We start from the raw sequence: 20,030 nt of genomic DNA, 5'->3' as shown, positions 1-20,030 counted from the left end.
TTCTGCCTTTACTCCTACGTCACATTGTCCATGTCTACCCGTAATGCATTTTTGTGAGTCTGTTATGTTCTTTATATTGTGTTCATGTATCTTTCTTTCTGTAGGTCTTTCTTTCAATTAATTCAAAACTAAATGCTTTATGCATTTACACACAAACAAACACTTTCAGAAAAGGTGCAAAGACTGCGGCGGTAACCTTTCAAAAGTACACTTTTGTACCTAAAGAGTCCATATTAGTATATCTGGTATACCACACATGTATACATATTTGTACCTAAATAGTAATTTTTTTTTAAAAAGGTACCATCCCAGTGACAGCTTTTGTACTTTATTTCTGAAACATCAGACATTACTTCACGGACATGTCCGTAGCCAGCTATAAGGTCATCGAAGTCCAGACCTCTGTTAATTTTGCATATTAAAAAATACAAGTTTAAGTTCTCTGGATGACTTATTAGTCATTTAATTATATAATTAAGTTTGGACAGTTTACTGTATAGTTTAGCGTAAAATAACGGAGATTGCGACTGTGGATGCAGCATTCGCAGTGTTGCCAGATCCCATTGTGAAAAATAATTTTTAAGCAATTAATGTGACACTTTGGGAAACGTATAAAGTCAGAATGTACAGGCTAGTGTTAGCAATTCTCAGATTTATTTCTTTACAGCATTTTTTTTTTTTCGTACTAATATCTGGCAACACGGGGTGACCAGCACCTAAACAGTAATCAAATGGCACATCATTCAGCGTGGGCAGATTATTGCTGATATAATACTACATTCAGTAAGAAACACAAAATAATCATCATGATTATGTATGTAAGAAACGCTTTCAACACTACAAATCAGTAGAAAATAACTTTTTATTTGCTTATTTAAAAGAGGAAAATGCACATTAATCAACACAAGAAACAAGTCTCCTGTGTAAATGTGCCAGTAGAAAATAACATGGGTACAAAGATGTAGAACAGTTAAATGTCAAATATGTAAGCACTGCGTATGAAGAAGGCTGTGTTATTTTATTAGCAAACAAAATCATTTGAAAACATTCAAAAGAGTTGCAACAAAGTTCTTGTTTATATAGCCTATTATTGCTTATTAAAATGATTAATGCTGTAATAAGCACTATTGCATACAAAATAAATTATTCACCCTAAGTCAACAGTAAAGTAGTAACAAATTGTGATCTAATAAATAGGGGATAATATAACAACGTCCCCCCCAAACATATAGACAGAGTGTGTATCCAAAGTGTAAAATGGCAAAAAAGATTAAGACAGAATACATGAACGTACTAAAACTACAGTTAAACGAGTATTTTGTCAAAGTTATGCACTACAAATATACTAATGAAAAAGTATATCAACCTACTTCAATGCACCTAAAAAGTATACAATACCACTAATACTAGATTTCTAGTAATAAATAGTGTCTCAAAATAGCACAGTTAAGTACACTTAGATGTTCTTAAGTTTATCTTAAGTACTGAAAACTTCATTTTTGGTATATTAACTACAAAAGCAGTGCACAAAATAGTACATTTACTTAGAGGAAAAAGTGCACTAACATACACCAAGTACCCTGTGATAGCTATTAACTCTTAACACCACTGGACCTCACTAATTTTCAAACGCTGGCTACGGCCATGTTCACAGATAGTCGTTTTGGTGCATTTTTGTTAATTGTAAACAGATGCCCTGCAGATCAGCTATGAAAACATGCCGGCTTAAGATGTTTACATTTGGCAGACGCTTTAATCCAAAGCAACTTCCAGCGCATTCAAACTTATCAGTATGTGTGTTCCCTGAGTTCGAGCCCATGACCTTTGCTTTGCTAATGCATTGCTTTTCCATTGAGCTACAAGCATAGGAAGTCATAACAAGTGACAGAAAATGTATGTACTGGTGTAATGTATGCGTGTACAGATGAATGGTTTGAGCATGTATGAGGTAACAAGAAGTTTATGCAAGTATCTCATGCAATTACATTTCATTTAGGAATTTGGCTGCAGACAATGCAACTTATGATTAATTCAAGGTATACAATTTTTCTTTCTCTTGGTCACTATGTGTGTGTTCCCTTGGGGTTTAACCCATGACCTATCCGATACTTTACCTACAGAAAACTTTACTGTGTTTGTGTCGAAAACCACGACTGTCTATGTTGTGGAAAGAAATGTCATCAAACATATCAAGAGCGGAGGCTGAGCAGAGATGTGGAGGTTTTACTCACGAGGCATGATGCCCTGGTCTGCGAGCTGCTCTCGTGTCCTCCTCTGCTGGAGTCTCAACTGCAGGACTGTGGGTGGAGGAAGGGAGGAATCAAGAAAGAGGGAGATAGAGAGGAAAAGATAATGACTCATCATGAGAGTAAAGCTGGAGAAATCAGGCATAAATCTATGTCCGGAGAAGGAACACATCATCCCGTTCAGACAGGCAGATGCTGCATCCTCCTCAAACATACACGCGCACACACACAGCAGCATGGATTAACAGCCCACCTCTTACATTTATGACCACCTCCCTCCCAGATGAGGACCACACACTGGAGATTTGTTTAAAAGCCAGGAGCTGTGTTTATCATAGTCCTACATCCTGTTTTAAGAAATATTTGCGGCCCTGTTGCTTCATTTTTTTTACTTTGTTTTGGATGGTGTCTCTCATCAGGACGGCAGACGCTCTACAGCACCACTGCATGTGTTTGTGTGATTCTTAGTCTATGCGTATATACATCACATGAGCAGGAGTGCTGTGATACTGAATAGTGGCATGCAGTGATATTGCTTTTATATCATTATTTATATGATGACAGCTCAAAATGTAAACATTAAAGGAGACATTAAACATAAGAGGCTGCAAACAATAACAGAAAGGCAAAGTTTGTGGCATTGTGGAGAAGCGTGGAATGGTGGGAGTTCTTGTTTCCACCTCAGCTCCAGATAGAAATCCAGCCAATGGGACTCGCAAATGTTTACGGCTGACGTAATAAAACATTTTATAAACATTATAACAGAGTGGCTTGTGTGTTATAACATTTAGAAACAAAGTTGCTTGCTAGATGTGACAACTAGTAACGCATACGTGCTCTGCAGATTAATGGGCGTATAACATACTGTAGCATCATGAGAGTGACTCAATAAACCTATTCATACAGCTCTTTGGTTCAAGAAAATGTATTTAAAATTGGCAAACTGTAAATGTTCTGGGTTCGCTCCAGTAAAGAGGACATAGTAACATTGCAGTAACATACAGTACACGGAAAGCAAGCTGTGAGAACAAGCGACAGAAACGATGCCGTAAGGGGCGTGCTGTATAGATGACGCGCGTGTCATTGCAACAAGAAGTTATGGTTCAGCTCTTTGACACAAGGATTTAAACGCAAATCAACATTCACGACGAGAAATGTAGACAAATTGGACTGAAGCAGAGATAAGGGAGTTTGTCACTATAAGCGCTGAAGCTGAGATCACCTACCAGCATGACAGAACAGCTCATCACACGCTTCTTATAGTCTTGTCATAAACAAAAATGCATGCGTGTGGTTTCTTGAGAGAAAAATCACGGAAAATAAGCAAACTTAAGGCACTGTGAAAAAGACATGTCACCTGTCTTTACAGAATCGTTACGGTAGGTGTGTGAATGCACGCACAGATTCCAGAAAATCCCTGAAGCATTTTTTCTGTGTATTTTCCGTAATCTCTGTGTGAAGAGGGCTAGGCTAACAGTTGCTTTCGAGTTGTTTTTCAACTTTTAAATTTTGTGTTTGGTTTAATTGTATGTTGTATGTTTTGCAATTCTAATAAAAAACGAACAAATTATTTTCTATGAATAACGGAAGTCTGCTAACGTTACTTAAAAGTTACTATTTTGCTACAATGTTCAACTGCTACATTGTTGCCTAGACCAGTGGTTCTCAATTTAGTTTTGCGTGCAGCCCCCCATCCCCCTTGTGTATGGGGCATCCCTTTGTGGCCCCCCAGGAAAATTTATGACATAAATAAAACATTCTTAAAGGATAATTCCGGTATTTGACACTGAGTCTCATTTCTGGTTTGTTTTGGATGAACTACAGTGATGGACACTGAAATTTTGACAATGGGTTGGGTCTTGACTTTTTGACTCGTTTAGAAGCGTCTCTTGACTGCTTCAGAATGGAAGTCAATGGCCATGCACAAACATGTCATTAAAACAACACTTAACGTTCATTTTCAAAACTGTGCTACTCACCGAGTGGTTCGTGGTGTTCGTTGATGATTAAAAACAAGTTGTGTAGCGAAATACAGTTTCTGTCGTGTTTTATTTGGCATTTTGTAAAATTCCATTGACTTCTCTTGGAAGACTCATTGCTCGCTGATATATCACTCCGCCGCCGGGAAACAGAAAAGGGTCTGTTTACATGTGGTTGTAGTTTTTTCGCTCAGTTTCTCTCAGAAGAAATTTTTTCCATATTTAATGGCTCAGTGACCAGCTTTAGGTTTGAGGTTGAGGTCGATTGTGACTGTCTATACCAGGGATGGGCAACTTCGGTCCTGGAGGGCCGGTGTCCTGCAGAGTTTAGCTCCAACTTGCCTCAGCACACCTGCCTAAAAGTTTCTAGTATGCCTAGTAAGACCTTAATTGGCTGCTTCAGGTGTGCTTAATTATGGTTGGAGCTAAACTCTGCAGGACACCGGCCCTCCAGGACCGAAGTTGACCATCCCTGGTCTATACGCTAGACACCGAGCGTACTTGTATGGCAAAGTTGTTGTCGCCATCAAGTGGTCGGGAGTGTGCTAACGCTTCAGACTCAAATATAGAGCGGAAATATATACACAGTTGTGAGGTATCTGAAAAATAGTTCCACTATAGCAAATAACATGGATTGAAATCATACATTGCGCCAATATATTTGTTTTTAATCAACAACGAACACCACGAACCACTCGGTGAGTAGTACAGTTTTGAAAATGAACATTAAGTGTTGTTTTAATGACATGTTTGTGCATGGTCATTGACTTCCATTCTGAAGCAGTCAAGAGACGCTTCTAAACGAGTCAAAAAGTCAAGACACGACCCATTGTCAAAATTTCAGTGTCCATCACTGTAGTTCATCCAAAACAAACCAGAAATGAGACTCAAAGTGTTAAATACCGGAATTATCCTTTAAACTTAAAATTTGAATGAAAAAACATAATACAAATGTAGTGCTGTTGGTTAGGCCTGATGTTTAATTATACAGAATTTATAATAAATTTATATTTTGGGAGTCAGCTGACATTAGCTTAACTTTCTTCTATACATTACATTAATACTCTGCATAATAGTAAGGTTTAAGCTGCTGTACTTTGCTTTTTTGTTGACCTCAGATTTTTCTTGTTTTTATTAATGTAAACTAAACCTGCTTTGGAACAATTAAGCAAGTGTGAAAAGCGCTATATAAATACAATTACTTGAATATTTAGTATTTTGGTATTATATGCTACACTGGTATGATATTACTTTCCTTCAAGTACAAATTGCCAATTCCTCTGGATTCAAACATTGTTTGAAACATTTGACTGAATGCAACTACACTAGTACTGTGAATGTATGATGTTTGCATTACAATGTCCAAAAATCACATCATATTGTGCTTTATTTACAATACTGAGAAACTTCCATTAACACATTTCTCAAAACGTTTCACAGAAAGTGCCATGTTCTGAGCCATTATTGAAAAACCTGACATAAAAAAACTTCAAACTTCTTAACTTCCATTCCACATATTCTGGGGCCTCGTTTATAAAGTGTGTGTACGCACAAATGGGTAGGCTACTTCCCACGCAAAGGTTGTGAGTGATCTATAAAAAAAAATCCTGACGAGAGATTAAATAAAGTACATGTCAGATGAACAATTTTAAGTGTTGATGCCACACACACATGTACACTCTAAAAACAGCTGGGTTGTTTTAACCTAAATGCTGGGTTATTGTCAATCAACCATGAGTTTAAACAACCCAGCATTTTTAGAGTATAATCTCACTCCATATCATACTTTAGATTCACATAAAGAATAAATCCAGCAGTGTTACTTGTGCTTGTACTGAGTGATAATTGTTTCATATACAGGAGAGTGATGCGCAGGTTGATCCAAAATGAGTGGGTGCCTGTGGTCACCCGTGGTTACAAATCATGCAAAAATATTTTTAATGATATTCGGGCCTCGGACAGTCGAGTCGCTTGAAATAAAGATGCCAATTAACGATTTTAAACAATTACTACTTTTAAAAAAAAGTAGTAATTGGTTCGGGTACACATTTTTTTTTGCGGTCTGAGTTGCGGTTTAGTTGAAAACGTTGGTCAGATGCGGTTTTTTTTATACATTGACCCGCGCATCACTGACAGATAGGCCTACATAATCTTGTAAAATCAAATCCTAAATCAAAAATCATTTTAAATATTTAAACAGCGCTATTTCACCATCACATTGTCCACTACGGGAGCGCAGGAGGAGAAGGCCCGACTGCATGGAATACATGATAGCCATCAAATTCCCTACTATTAGATAACTTCAAAACACCGTAAATAACGTAATATTGCATATTTATCATCAAATTTTGCTTTGCCTATGCAATTCTCAGGTTTTTGGTGTGCGTTTAATCTTAGTAGGGATTCTGCGCATACTTTTATAAATGAAAAGTATTGTCTGGAAGGGTTAGGGTTAACCTAACCCCAACCACAGACAAAAAGTGAACCGGTGCTGTTAAACTAATTCTTCTGATCAAATTCAAAGGAGCTACCTTTCTCATAACAGGGAATAATAAGTGCCTTTAAAAATATTCCTAAAACACATGGCTTGTTTAACACTTGGACATGCACAGATTCTTGCGCTTGTCTCGGTTCATTTATTTGCACATTCGTTTTCTCATTTATCATTGCAATCAATCAGCCAGCTGCATAATTGTGCAGTCGACACAACAGCAACCCAATTGACTGATGGCCACATATTCACTCATACCTCTGATATCATGCAAAAGCAATCTGCATACATCTGCTTTTGTTTAGGTCACATACTGGGCAACCTGTGCTCGTGTGTCTAATGCCAGCATCTGTCATGGACTGCAAGTATGTGGACAACATGAAAATGCTAATGATGTTCAGCTCTGGCACAGACACACGACCCCTCACGCGCAAACAATACTGGCAGGTTGCTTGTACGATCACTGATATGAAATTAGACGGTCGTTGCCAATGTACCAGTCTATTTTTGGCAGACAAAATGAAACTCAATCCGGTCCAATCTAGATCAAATGTAATGCTACAGTGTTGTTTTTCCCCTCTTGGGAATAGTTGTTGAACATCTTGCGTATTCTTTTCTCGAAGCAAACTTAAAGGCAAAGCTTCCTGATCCAGAAACAGGTGAATTGATTACATTTGAAAATGGAAAAATGCCTCCTGGCAGGATCAGGGCATTTAACCAGGGTGAAAAGAAAGCACTCGACTTCATGATTGCCCTTAGTGATTGCCCTCAAAAGAATGATCACAGCTCTGCAGACAAACTGGATCACATAAGCCTTTCACCAATGAAAACCAGATGAGCTGACTCGATTGCATAAAAATAACTGCCAAACCTGTCTTCAAGGCATATACCTGCAAAACAACTTGTACCCTGTATAATTTGTCCAAATGAGGGCAATTACACATTAATTATGCAATCGCACAATACGCATGCTGTTAGTACATCAACATATTGTGAGTCCAAATTATCTCACACGTGTTGTCCCTTCAGAGGTCAGTTTTATTGCTCGAAGCTCAGCGCTGTCACAGATGTTTCTCCTAAACATTTATTGGTTGAAATGAAAATGAGACACGAATGAGACCATTGTTGACATATTGCAAGAGCAGAACGCAAGAAAATTATCATGGATAGCATAACACCATCCATAATTTGCTTTTGGAAATATTTCATAAGAAACCTTTGCGCTCATAGGGAGTTTTGATTGCAGACTTTTGGCAAATCTAGTCAAAGACATTGTTGATCTTGTCTGAAACTTTAGAGAAGATACAAATTAAACAAAAGTGTAAATTTGTTTTCATGTAATCTCATTGCAAAAGAAATTACAATTTACAATTACGAAATCTCGGTAACACTTTACTATAAATTTGTATGTGTCAACATTAGTAAATGAAAGTAACAATAATCAACACAGTTTTTCTGCATTTACTAACCCCTTAACCGATACCACCTCCCCCTTTTGAGTGTGGGGTGAAAAGTTGATGTGCACTTTCAAATGAATATAACTGACATTTTTTTGTCTAGAAGCCTAAACTCGATCTTAAATTTGTATATACATTTTATATAATGAAAATGTTTTACGGCCAAAATGCTAAAAACATAAAGCCACAAATCTGAACTATTTCTGATTCAAATTTAAGTAAAAAAAGCAAAAAATTTCACACTTAGTATAATTTTTTATTGAACATATTAAATGTATAATAGGATAAAGTGTTATGAATATATAATAATTAATATGCATTACTATGTGGTCATGAGGTCATGTAACAAAAAAACCTCTACATTATTTTTTCACAAAATACTTATATATGAAAACTACATGATATATAGTTTGTCAAGATTGTTTAGTTTTAGAATAGGGTACTAGTGCTACAAATACGTAAAAACAATGTGGGCCTGCCTGTGGGCCGGTGACATTTAAGAAACTGACTGAAATTGTGATTAAAATGAAAACGACACTCTTGGAGCTTTCCAACATTATATAGGTTGTCATGATTAGATAAGAATTCACACGAAAAACACTGAAGTAAAAGTAGGTTTCCCGCTGGCGGGAAAGTGACATTAAGCAGGATTATCAATATTTTAAGGCACACGGTTTTTATAAATGAATCGCTCATTTCCCCTAAATAATTATTTTATAAATCACTGATAAAATATTTATTCTAGAGGCTTAGACCTTTCCAACGATACATAGTTTATCATGAGTCGATTAAAACTTACCTAAAAATTATTAAAAGTAGGGATGTTGCGGTCACAGAATTTTCCCACTGGTTAATCAGCGTGTGACAAACCCGGTGATGCCGGTATCACCATGTGGGAGGGGCTTATTAAAACGGATGCATCAGTGCACATTTTGCTTTCAAATTAGAGATAACACGTCAATTAAGAGAAAACGCTTCCCTGCCAATGACGAGAATCTCCGCATTTCCGCAATACTGCTATTATCCACCAGGTGGCGCACATCCGCAACTTATACAACCCGGAGTTTGTTTAAAAATTTTAAGAAGAACATTTTCTGAAAGGCATTAAACTTTTGCTTGAGTGAAGTGTGCGCAGGTACTTCTGACGGAAGCCCGCCAGTCCCAAGCTGAACAACCGGTTCTTCCTCCATCTAGGCCTACTTGAATGATGGGTTTATTATTCTTAATGAAAAACACAAGAAAATGATCTCACTTATGTTAAACATTATATATGTATATTATAAGAAAACGAGCAGTTTCTGTCATCATCAATGTCAGTTGGCTTGCCTCACACACTGACAGTAATAAATGAAATCTGACACCTGCTCCTCTGTGATGTGACGCGCGTACAGCTCGGACTAAATTCAGGCAGAAAACACACTCACTTTTAAGTGTCTGCTCTCTATAACGTAACAATATGATTTTATTACAAGAAAAAAACTGAAAGACAGTGGAAGACTGTGCCATGGTGGACAAGTGATCTAATCTGTGAGAGGCTAAAGCACCGTGTATCACCGGTTACACAGAATACATGCCTAATTAAAAGAAAACACAGGTGGACATATCATGAAAATCTGACTTTTTTCCATGTTTAAGTGCTATAATTGTGTCCCCAGTGCTTCTATCAACCTAGAAAACTTAGAAAAATAACAACCCAGTAAACCATTCTCTGCAAGCATGTGAAAAAAATAGCTCATTACATTTGTCTCCCCTTGTGATGTCAGAAGTTGATAAAACCGCACCTTAATCTGCACTATCCAACCTGAGATCAGCGCATTTGCATTTTAAAGGACACACCAAAAAAGTCTCACACCTACAAAGTGACAATTTTAACACGCTATAATAAATGATCTATATGGTATTATAAGCTAAAACTTCACATAAATACTCTAGGGACACCAAAGATTAACTGACATCTTAAAAATAAAGTCTTGTGAAATGTCCCCTTTAATTGCATTGACTGCAAATAGCGAGGCTGTAATCTTGACATGACACAGGCAGCCCTAACACATACACAGTCATACACATACAATGAGGCTAGATTTTGCTTGTGTGTGATCATGTACATGGTGAAGCACCTCAGAGCTAACAAAGTTCATGACACCACCAAATGCCAACTTAAACATGAGACATACGCCATTCACAGACAGCTGTGTCATTGTTGTGTGGTCCTGGCATCTGCCCTTTATGTGACACAAGCAAACATGTGTGAATTAGCTTGCTGTGATTTAATGAAGGACGTATTGCGTGATGCTAATTCCCAGTGAATGAGGCTGGCAGGTGGGGCAGAAGATCACAGAGGAATGCTGGGAGAACTCAATCCTGGACACTAGGGGACCCGTGAGCTTTACCCACACGCATGTAAACACAGCAATTGTGTAAACGTTTTAAACCTATAAATATATAGAAACCCCTAAAGAAAAGATATTAAGGGATAATAAGGGGTTTCATACTGGTCACCAAAGTTGCCAGGTGCATTACTAAACACACATGTGACAACATGACGTCTGTTTGAATAGTAGTTGTTTTACAAACATCTATATTCAACGAGATGTGAAAAGTATGGCACAGCTTTAGTTGATCATACTAAATGTCACAATTTAAGAACCTGACCTCATAAAACTTCAGTATAAAAAGAGACAGTTTAAATAGCCCCGAGTCGCAGGAGCTGGGTTACGTAATCTCTATGCAGTGGTGGGAGTGGGCTGTCATGTCCTGTTGGCCCTGTCGATGAACCTCAATGAGCCGAAGACATCCACAGGGAACGCACTGCAAGATTCCTATCAGGCCAGCTTGATCACATAGTCATAAACACACAGAACAAGAGCTCCCGTTTGTCCCCACTGTCTCAAAACCGACAGGTACTCAACCTCGCATTCCTAAAGTATCAGAGCACTAATGTGTGTTGACTAAAACAAGCCAGTGTAGAAGATATTCCCATCATGCTTCTGTTCCGACCGGAATATATAAGGTCTTCACCTCCCTTGAGCATTGGGGTCATTTCCCTTTGACGAAGGAAAAGCTCAATTTTGTCTGTAATTTTGCCATTACTGTGCCCAACCAGAATGCAGTGGATCTACCGTCTACTGTACCAAAAGTGAAGCTGATACACAGTTTGTCTGTTGAATAATAAATGTTGGTAGTTTGCTGTTAGTGGATGCAGATCTGTTTTTTCAGTAACATTTTCATCAGAAAGGTGGCAGCATTGTTCACAATACATTTAAACATGCACTCAGAATACTGTTTAAATGTAAATAGTGGTATAGAAAAAAATCTTGAAAAGAGATGGAAAGAAAGAGGATAAAAAGCACCTGTCTAGTACATTACTAGGGAGAAGATGCTAGATAACCTTTGACCTCAAAACAAAACGCTTCAAATTTTCAAAAGCACTGTGGACAAAAGTATTTTACAATGTCTAGCAGGTACAAAGCAAAGAATTTGGGGATTTTTTTTAAACAATCTGTATCAGCAGACAATATATCCAAAGCGACATTTAGTCTAAGAAGCCAACAAAGCTTTGTAATGTAGTACACGTAATGTTTACATGTAGGTACAGAGTTGTTTTTCTTTATATAAACATCTGTAAATTATACCAGACATAATGTACACTGTCGAAATATTTACCGCAGCTGTCACTGAGGCTGTACACTTTCGAAAAGTACACATTTGCACCTAAAGTAGTTGATATTACACTCTTAAAACGGTTGTGTTAAATTTCTGTGTTATTATTGAAACAACACATTTTATATAGTCACTTTTATTTCTTTGAACATTAAATCAACATATAATGTGTTAATAAAAAAGTATTAAATAGCACAACACAAAAAATGTGTAAAAAAAAGTAAAACATACTTACAGTGTAGTTTCCGAAAGTTACATACTGTATTTATTTTTTCAAAATGATACATATTTGTAGCTAATGGTACATATTAAGAGCATTTTTAAGGTGCCCCAATGACAGCTGAGGTACAGAGTTTTATTTTTCTAACAGTGTGGGACTTAAATATTTCACTGTTTTTAATGTGACATTCTTACATATTGTAAGTAGATATAACTATTATTTACCACCTACTCTACTGTAAAGATAAGATCATCATGCCATGTAATATAAAATATCTGAGGTTAAAATGTATCTCACTAGTTGCAGACCTCCAAAAAAAAACCCTCACCTGATTTAAACTTGCTGCGAATCAGAATGGAATGTTCAGAACCCAGTAGAGTCATCCTGCCCAGCGTATGTTTCCAGTGTCAAAGCATCAACAGAAACGTGTTCACTTCAGTTCTTTCACTCCAGTCCCACCTATCATAGCAAGCTATCAACGAGCTGCCTGCGAGACTGACCGCAGATCTTCTTACGCATGTACAAACAAATGTGACTGAGGGTCTCTCTGGGAACAGACGCAGCTCGGCTTAACACACACAGCGGCTTTGGTCCCATATAGCACTGATTCTCTACTCCATGAGAGAGAAACTGATATGCCTTCACTTCTGGGAGAGTCTTAAAGCAGAGGGGGCTCGGTCGAGCCCCTCCCTTCTGTGGACACACTGTTAGCGCAGGAGTGGGCTGCTGCCCCCACTGTTCGCTTGTACCGGGGAGCGTACACACGCACAGTTGAGTACGAATAACCAAACAAAGTGAGCAAACCAAAACATAAACTTACATTCTGAAGTTGGGAGAGCCGTTGACCTGTCAGTTGATAATGTTATCTTGTGCATTGGTTTGTCTGCTCACAGAGGTTGACAAAACTTTTTGTCAGAGTTTAGCTCGGTCTCAGTTCTGTAGCGGTGCGGTCACAGCCTCATTACTCCACATAGGCCACACATTAAACAAGCTCGTAATGGCCCCCCCGAGAGCTGGCACGGACCCCTACCAGAACGGCTGTTTTTGGAGAGCCTTTTGTGCAATTAGCTGTAAGAACATTGCTGTGTTTGTTTGAGAGAGCCTTTAAAATCAGTTACATCAAAAGTAAATAAATATGTAAGGACATCGAGCCATAGGGCTTTCGTGGGACCCTATTTATCACTGAATGCCTTCACTTCTCCTCCTCGATGATGATGTTCATGTGGTACAGCTGGGACTGCAGCCACTAGTGTACGGGCGTGTATGGGCGTGTCGCTGCCCGTGGAGTCTGCGCTGTCACCCTGACCCCTCCTTTCTCAGTGCCTCACGTCTACTTGGCTTCGATTTTTAAAGCACTTGGATTTTAAGGCTAATGGCACTACAATCTGTCCGCTCCCTCTGCCACGCGTAATAGACTGCGGTCCAATATACAACCCAGGTCAAATATTTACATTAGGACATCTTGAGTTGCGAACCGGCCATTTTTCTCTGGAAAGAGCGTCTGGCCGCACACATTTCCCCTTGACTGGAGTTTGGAAGGCTTAATTAGCAGGTGAAAGTACTTAAAGGCACGGTACAACCCCAAAGTTTGACAGCGAACACAGACCATCCTTGTGAAATTCCTCAGAGGGTCACTGAGTCCCGTTTTAATCCCTCCCTTTAATTGGGCCTTGTGTCTAAAGCTGTAACATGTTTCATCTGAGCAGATTCTCCACAGCAGCCTGATGTGACACCTTTGGACATAAATCACAACTGTACGGTGGTGATATATATTGTATACAGTAACACTGCGAAGAGCTGGCTAGACACACGCATGTTCTATAACACGGTATCCATCTTAAATGTGTTAGGCGAGCGCCATAACATAACTTTTTAGAAGTTTTCTGTATTTAAAACCATATTGGATTCATCAGAATCGTTATCTTCCGAGATGTGTTTATTGGCATCCTTAAAGGAGAACTTATTAAAACTTTAGAGAAATACAAACTGCCAAAATCTATGCAAAGTCTATTATACGTTATTTTGTAATCTCTTTGTAATTGAATGCGTTTAAAAAAAAAATCATTGTTTATCAGCTTCCAGCAAAAACTACTTTTTTTTCTTTTTGCTTTAAGTGAATTCTTTGGCTATTGTGGTATTTAAAATCGTAATGAAACAAACATGTACCGAAATCAGGATTAAAATGCTTGGTGGAAAATTAAAGAGAACAATTTTGGACAGTTGGTCTGTACTTTGAATTATGAAAGAGTCGAGGGACCTATTTGTGTCATTTATTATTTATGTCCGTTAACTGCTGCTTACATTTTCTAATGCCAGGAATTGTCAAATGTTCAGATGTTGTAAAAAATACTTTTTCAAACAATGTATTAGAATAATTATATAATAAGCTCCATCCCAGCTGTTTTAAGCAGAAGTTCTGTCTCAATTGAGAAGACAGGGAATGGGGCCCCGGATCCGTATTCGGCTCTGTACTTTTGGCTTCGTCTCAGCGGCCGTTAGACGGGGTCCTGCACGCAGACAACCAGGGAGTAGCTGCAGCCTGCGGGGTCCTGACTGGAGCCAGTCAGACCAGAGATGGGAGGGGTAAGAGGGAAGAGAAGAGAAACACAGTGTAGAGAAACAAGGAGATATACAGAGACAAGAGAAAGTGATAGAAAGAGACATAAACGAGACACAGAGGACAAATAAAGTACTGAGACAGTCGGGCGTTGGAAAACGTGCCTTGGGGGTTTGAGGAATTGAGAAAATTCAGCGCAAAAGTCCAACAGTCTAAATTTAAAATCTAATTTAAACAGCAAAATGTATAAGATTCTGAAAGATTGTAAGAAATGTTAGTCATTAAGGGAAAATCATTAAAATTTAGCACTATTTCATAGATAGATTTATTTTTCCTTCATTAAGCAATTTCTAAAACATGATACCACCGATCATCTAGATTTAACATTAAAATAAAAAAGCGTCTGAGGTAGAGCAACCGAGGCAGCACCAGACTTAACATAACAGGCAGAATAACATACTGTAGGCAACAGCAGACTGAGATACAACAACAAGAGCAGCAACAACAAACTGAGGCAGCACAAAAGAGGCAAAAGCAGACTGAGGCAGAACAACAAAGACAACAATAAACTGATGTACAACAACAAATACAGAGGCAGACAGAGGTACAAGAACAGGGTAGCAGCAGACTAAGGCACAAGGACAGAGGTAGCAGCAGACTAAGGCACAAGAACAGAGGTAGCAGCAGACTAAGGCACAAGAACAGAGGTAGCAGCAGACAGAGGTACAAGAACAGAGGTAGCAGCAGACTGAGGTACAAGAACAGAGGTAGCAGCAGACTGAAGTAGCAGCAGACTGAGGTACAACAACAAATACAGAGGTAGCAGCAGACTGAAGTAGCAGCAGACTGAGGTACAACAACAAATACAGAGGTAGCAGCAGACTGCAGTTGCAGCAGACTGAGGTACAACAACAAATACAGAAGAAGCAGCAGACTGAGGTACAAAAACAGAGGTAGCAGCAGACTAAGGTGCAAGAACAGAGGTAGCAGCAGACTAAGGCACAAGAACAGAGGTAGCAGCAGCAGAAAGAGGTACAAGAACAGAGGTAGCAGCAGACTTAAATAGCAGCAGACTGAGGTACAACAACAGAGGTAGCAGCAAACTGAGGTACAGCAACAAAGGTACTACAGAACGAGGTACAAAAACGGAAGCAGCAGCAGACTGAGGAAGCAGCAGACTGAGGTACAACAACAGAGGTAGAAGCAGACTGATGTACAACAACAGAGGTAGTACAGAACGAGGTACACCAACAGAGGTAGCAGCAGACTGAGGAAGCAGCAGACTGAGGTACAACAACAGAGGTAGAAGCAGACTGATGTACAACAACAGAGGTAGTACAGAACGAGGTAGAACGAGGTACAACAATGGAGGCAGCAGCAGCAGACTAAGGTATAACAACAGAGGTAAAACAGACTGAGATAGAAAAACAGAGACAGCAACAGTCTGAGGTATAACAAACAGAGACAACAACAGACTCAAGTAGAAAAACAGAGACAGCAAAAGGCTGAGGTAGAACAACAGATGTAAAATAGACTTAGAAAAAATCTAACAGACAGCAACAGACTATGTTAAAAAAACATAGACAAGAACAGGTTGATAGGGCGTAAATGCAGTATACACCTCAAATGCATCTTCCTGCAAGTTGAAAATATTCAACTCAAGTGAAAAATTCACATTTCAAAAAGTTTAATTTGACGAGTAATCTAGAGTGAGGAACGCAATGCTTCATGTTTGGTGTGTATGCACCATGAGGTACAACAGAGGCAGCAGCAGACTAAAGCTGCATTCAGATTAGCAGCGACTAGCAGTAGCAGAGCAACGTGATCTCATTGATTTCAATAGAAGCTAAGAGAGTTCCGGCGACACGAGCGACAGTCACCATTAGCGACTGGATGGGGAATGTCCAGTTGCATGACAAAGTTGAGAAATGTTTAACATTATGCAAATTATGAGCGACTTCCGGGAGCAACTACCAATGAGAGCACAGCAGTGGAGTTCATGTCATCCACCTCTCGTCAGAGACGAGCGACACACAGCGACAAAGTCCCTTATAATGTGAATGTACCTTTAAGGTTAAAGTATGCTCCACTTTTTATGAGTATGCAAGAACCCCGCATACACTGTATGCATAAATTGCACATGCGCCTGCAGCAGGGGAATGTAGCATGTAGGAGTTTCATAGCATTTTGTCTTTGTACACGTACGAGTGAAATAAACAATACCTTGCAGGGCTGTGTGTTCGACCGTGTGCATACGTTCGCATACATGTAAAAAACAGACTACACTCCAAGGTTAAGGATGAACAACAAAGGCAGAAGCAGACTAAGGTTGAACAATACAGACTGAGGTACCACAACAGAGACAGCGGCAGTCTGAGGTAGAAAAACAGAGGTATCAACACCAGCTGGATCATATCTAACTGGGCTCCATGGGTTTCCCTCATGGGTTTCCATCTTTAATGACTCTTCTGCTTACTGTCCCTACTGCACAGGCTCAGAAACATAACCACAGCCACAGGTAAACACTCTCAAATGGTGTTCTTAAAATATCTGGCCAGAAAGCATGTCTGGGATAACCTAGGCAAGTTGCATTTTAAAATTTTTGGGATTATGACTTATTTTACATACAAGCTCTGCTGAGAATCTCATCAGGAACTTGCTTTTAGAAAGTTCCCGCAATTCACATATTAATATTCCCGTTAATGTTCCAACAAAACATTAATAGTTCAGTGGAATTATCAAACTTGGCTGTGCATGATTCATCACAGACTTATCAACACATTAGAAAGATTCTTGTGCTTTCTCACGCATTGTTTTTGTCTTGTTTCACTTTCTGAATGCTTTGTGGTCTTAAGCGGTAATTTGAAGAGTTGAGTTAAACACACATCCTAAAACCAAATTGGGATTTCATTAGACACTGGTCAGGAGAAGTAGAATCCCAAATCAAAAGTGACAAGCGGATGACACGGGCCAAAGCCGTACAAGTAGGAAAAGATGTGGGGAACATTTATTTTGGTGTGAGGGAGTGAGATTTGCTTTGAGCTTGGAATCCTACTGGAATCCAAAAAACAACAAGAATGTGATCACAAATGTTGGGATGTCCATATTAAATAGGGATTTCTCAAAGTTAAACAAAGGGGGGCCGTTTCCCAGCCAGGGTTTAGATTAATCCAGGAGTCAGGACTAGCCCTTAGTTATATTGGGACATTTAAGTAGTTTTACAAACATACCCTACAAAAAACAATACTTGTGTGCATCTTGAGACAAACCAATGCCACTGATTATGTTCAGATATGTCAGTGTGAGATGTTTTTAAGCTCAAACATTTATTTTAGTCGGGGACAAGGATAAGCCTTGTCCGAGAAACCGTCCCAGGGTGTCTGATGGCAGCGGACTTTGTCTTTGATTTTTCATCGTATTTAGTCCTATTTTGTAATTGTTTGTTTTATTTGTAATGCTGTTACGCTGCACTTAAATTTCCCTTGAGGGATCCTAAAAAAGCCTTTAATTCTCAGTTATTAGCAGTACTTTGCCTTTGTAAAAGTAACAGGGCACTAAAATGTACCACATTCCTGAAAAGTGTCAAGGATCCAGCTGCATTTTTCAATTAAAGAAAGCTGGTATGAAAACATCATAAGGCCAGTACAATTTCTCCTCCGCTAGCTCTGAAAGAAAACTGATTGTTTTCCGACAGGTAAACTGGGATCTGTTTTCATTGTTTGATTTATGATTGGAAAGAATGGGTTGTTTAGGTTTTGATCAGATCTCTGAACTACATGTAACACTCGACTGTGTTTAGTCTAAAAACTACTGTATATGTTGAAGAATGTATTCGGCGTTTAAGTTTCACCTCAGTCTCGTGAGCTTAGAGTTATGTATTCCCCTAAATTTAACCGCTTCAACAGTTTGTGAGAACGTCAAAAAGACATTTGCGAGATCTGGACGTCCACATTTGCGGGAATGCTATGGAGATGTTACACAGTCTATGACACTGCGATTACATTCCTCTTGTTTATGGTGGCTATTAAACCTGAACTTTACATTTGTCTGTGCAACATATGTGTAATTTAGTCTTTTCTTGTAACCGTTACGGACTTATCTAAGCATCTTAGGCAGCAACAGGATTCTAAGGTATTCAATTATTTAGCAATTGAATTTCATTTGAGAAATGAAACGGTTCCCTTTAAAAAGATTTTAATATGCACTGTTTGGGTACTTTTTGAAAAGGAACCACCCCAGTGACTGCTTTTGTATCTCTCTTTCTGAGAGTGCATTTGATTGAAGACTTTTCTTGGGGATTGAGAGTTACATTGCATTAGCATTTTTTTTTAAGAAAAAAAAGAAAAACATCTTGAGATTTAAGTCATTAAAATGCAAGGTTAAAATAATAGTTTAAAAGTTAACAAACCAAGTAAAATTATGGGAATAAAATCGTAACATTAAAGTCAATTTTACAAGAAAAAAAGTGTACGGTTTCGGGAATATACTCATTTAATTTTGTTAATTTAATATCTCAATGTAATTTTTTTAGGTTCAACCAACTCCGAGTTAAAAATTGAACTCTGGGTTGACTTACTCTGAGATGGGAAACTCAGAATTTTGGTTACAGAACAGCAGATCTGAGTTAGTTCAATTGACTGAGTAGGTTTACTCTGGGTTAACCACTGTAAAAAAAACATCATCAATGGAGCTCCGATATTATGATTCACCATGGCAACAGCACGTGACATTACTAAAACTGAAAGTACTGCTGCAAGTGTACAGCAACAGTGAGCATTTAAAGAAAATTATTGTTTTCTTTAAAGGGAAATTGCTACGAAGCAATTTAAATTTTCACCACAGTTAAAATATCAGAAGTAAATAAACTGAGGAGGACTGTACATTATTACACCTTAATTTTCATGCAGATGCAATCCTATGGAAAAAGAAGATGACAGCAGCTCATTTTAAATGAAATTAGGCATAAGACTTCGGCATTAAAGGCTATAACCTTTACAAATGTTTTACATGAATAACCTGGTACTCGAACTAAGATCGCCAAAGTATGTCAACATTGCCCACTGCGCACAGCACTACGGTACCCACAGGACCAGCAGCTCGAATGTGCAAATTCATAAGAAATGTAAAGACAATTGTTCGGATATAAGAGCACAGTCACAAAGGCTGATATTAGTAGGCAAAGTATATGCTCTCTGGTCTAGCTGGTAAGTCAACATAGTCAAGACTAGTGTTGTTAACCCACAGCTGCATCTCTGTGACCTTTGACTTTCTCTCTGACAAGTCTACCGGAAGTCTCAACCTCCTAATAGCTCACAGTGTCAGTCTAGCAAAAAATCCCCTGCCTTAACGCACCACTAGTGTTTTTTAAATAGCACAAATATTTGCCTTTTTATGTCTTGGATTAAACGGAACACCTCCAA

At 38.6% G+C, this 20,030-nt stretch overlaps 1 protein-coding gene across 3 annotated transcripts in view; it reads right to left on the bottom strand.

The window, feature by feature from the left end:
• The window catches only part of myocd (myocardin), a 76,559-nt gene that overhangs the window by 21,897 nt on the left and 34,632 nt on the right, over positions 1-20,030 (bottom strand). Inside the window, exons 1-2 of one of the 3 annotated variants that reach the window (XM_065253553.2) lie at positions 12,382-12,656; positions 2,232-2,297 (exon numbers count right to left, since the gene is read on the bottom strand). In XM_065253553.2, the coding sequence (XP_065109625.1) occupies positions 2,232-2,297; positions 12,382-12,436 (121 nt within the window). In that variant the 5' untranslated portion in view covers positions 12,437-12,656. Of the gene's footprint in view, positions 1-2,231; positions 2,298-12,381; positions 12,657-20,030 lie in introns of those variants that run through there. The other 2 variants (XM_065253552.2, XM_065253555.2) reach the window with 2 other exon arrangements.

The sequence above is a fragment of the Paramisgurnus dabryanus genome, chromosome 1 (genome assembly GCF_030506205.2).
Source record: "Paramisgurnus dabryanus chromosome 1, PD_genome_1.1, whole genome shotgun sequence".
In the NCBI taxonomy this organism is placed as follows: Eukaryota; Metazoa; Chordata; class Actinopteri; order Cypriniformes; family Cobitidae; genus Paramisgurnus; species Paramisgurnus dabryanus.
Note: the sequence above shows the minus strand (reverse complement) of the source record. Positions and strands in the feature narration are given on the sequence as shown.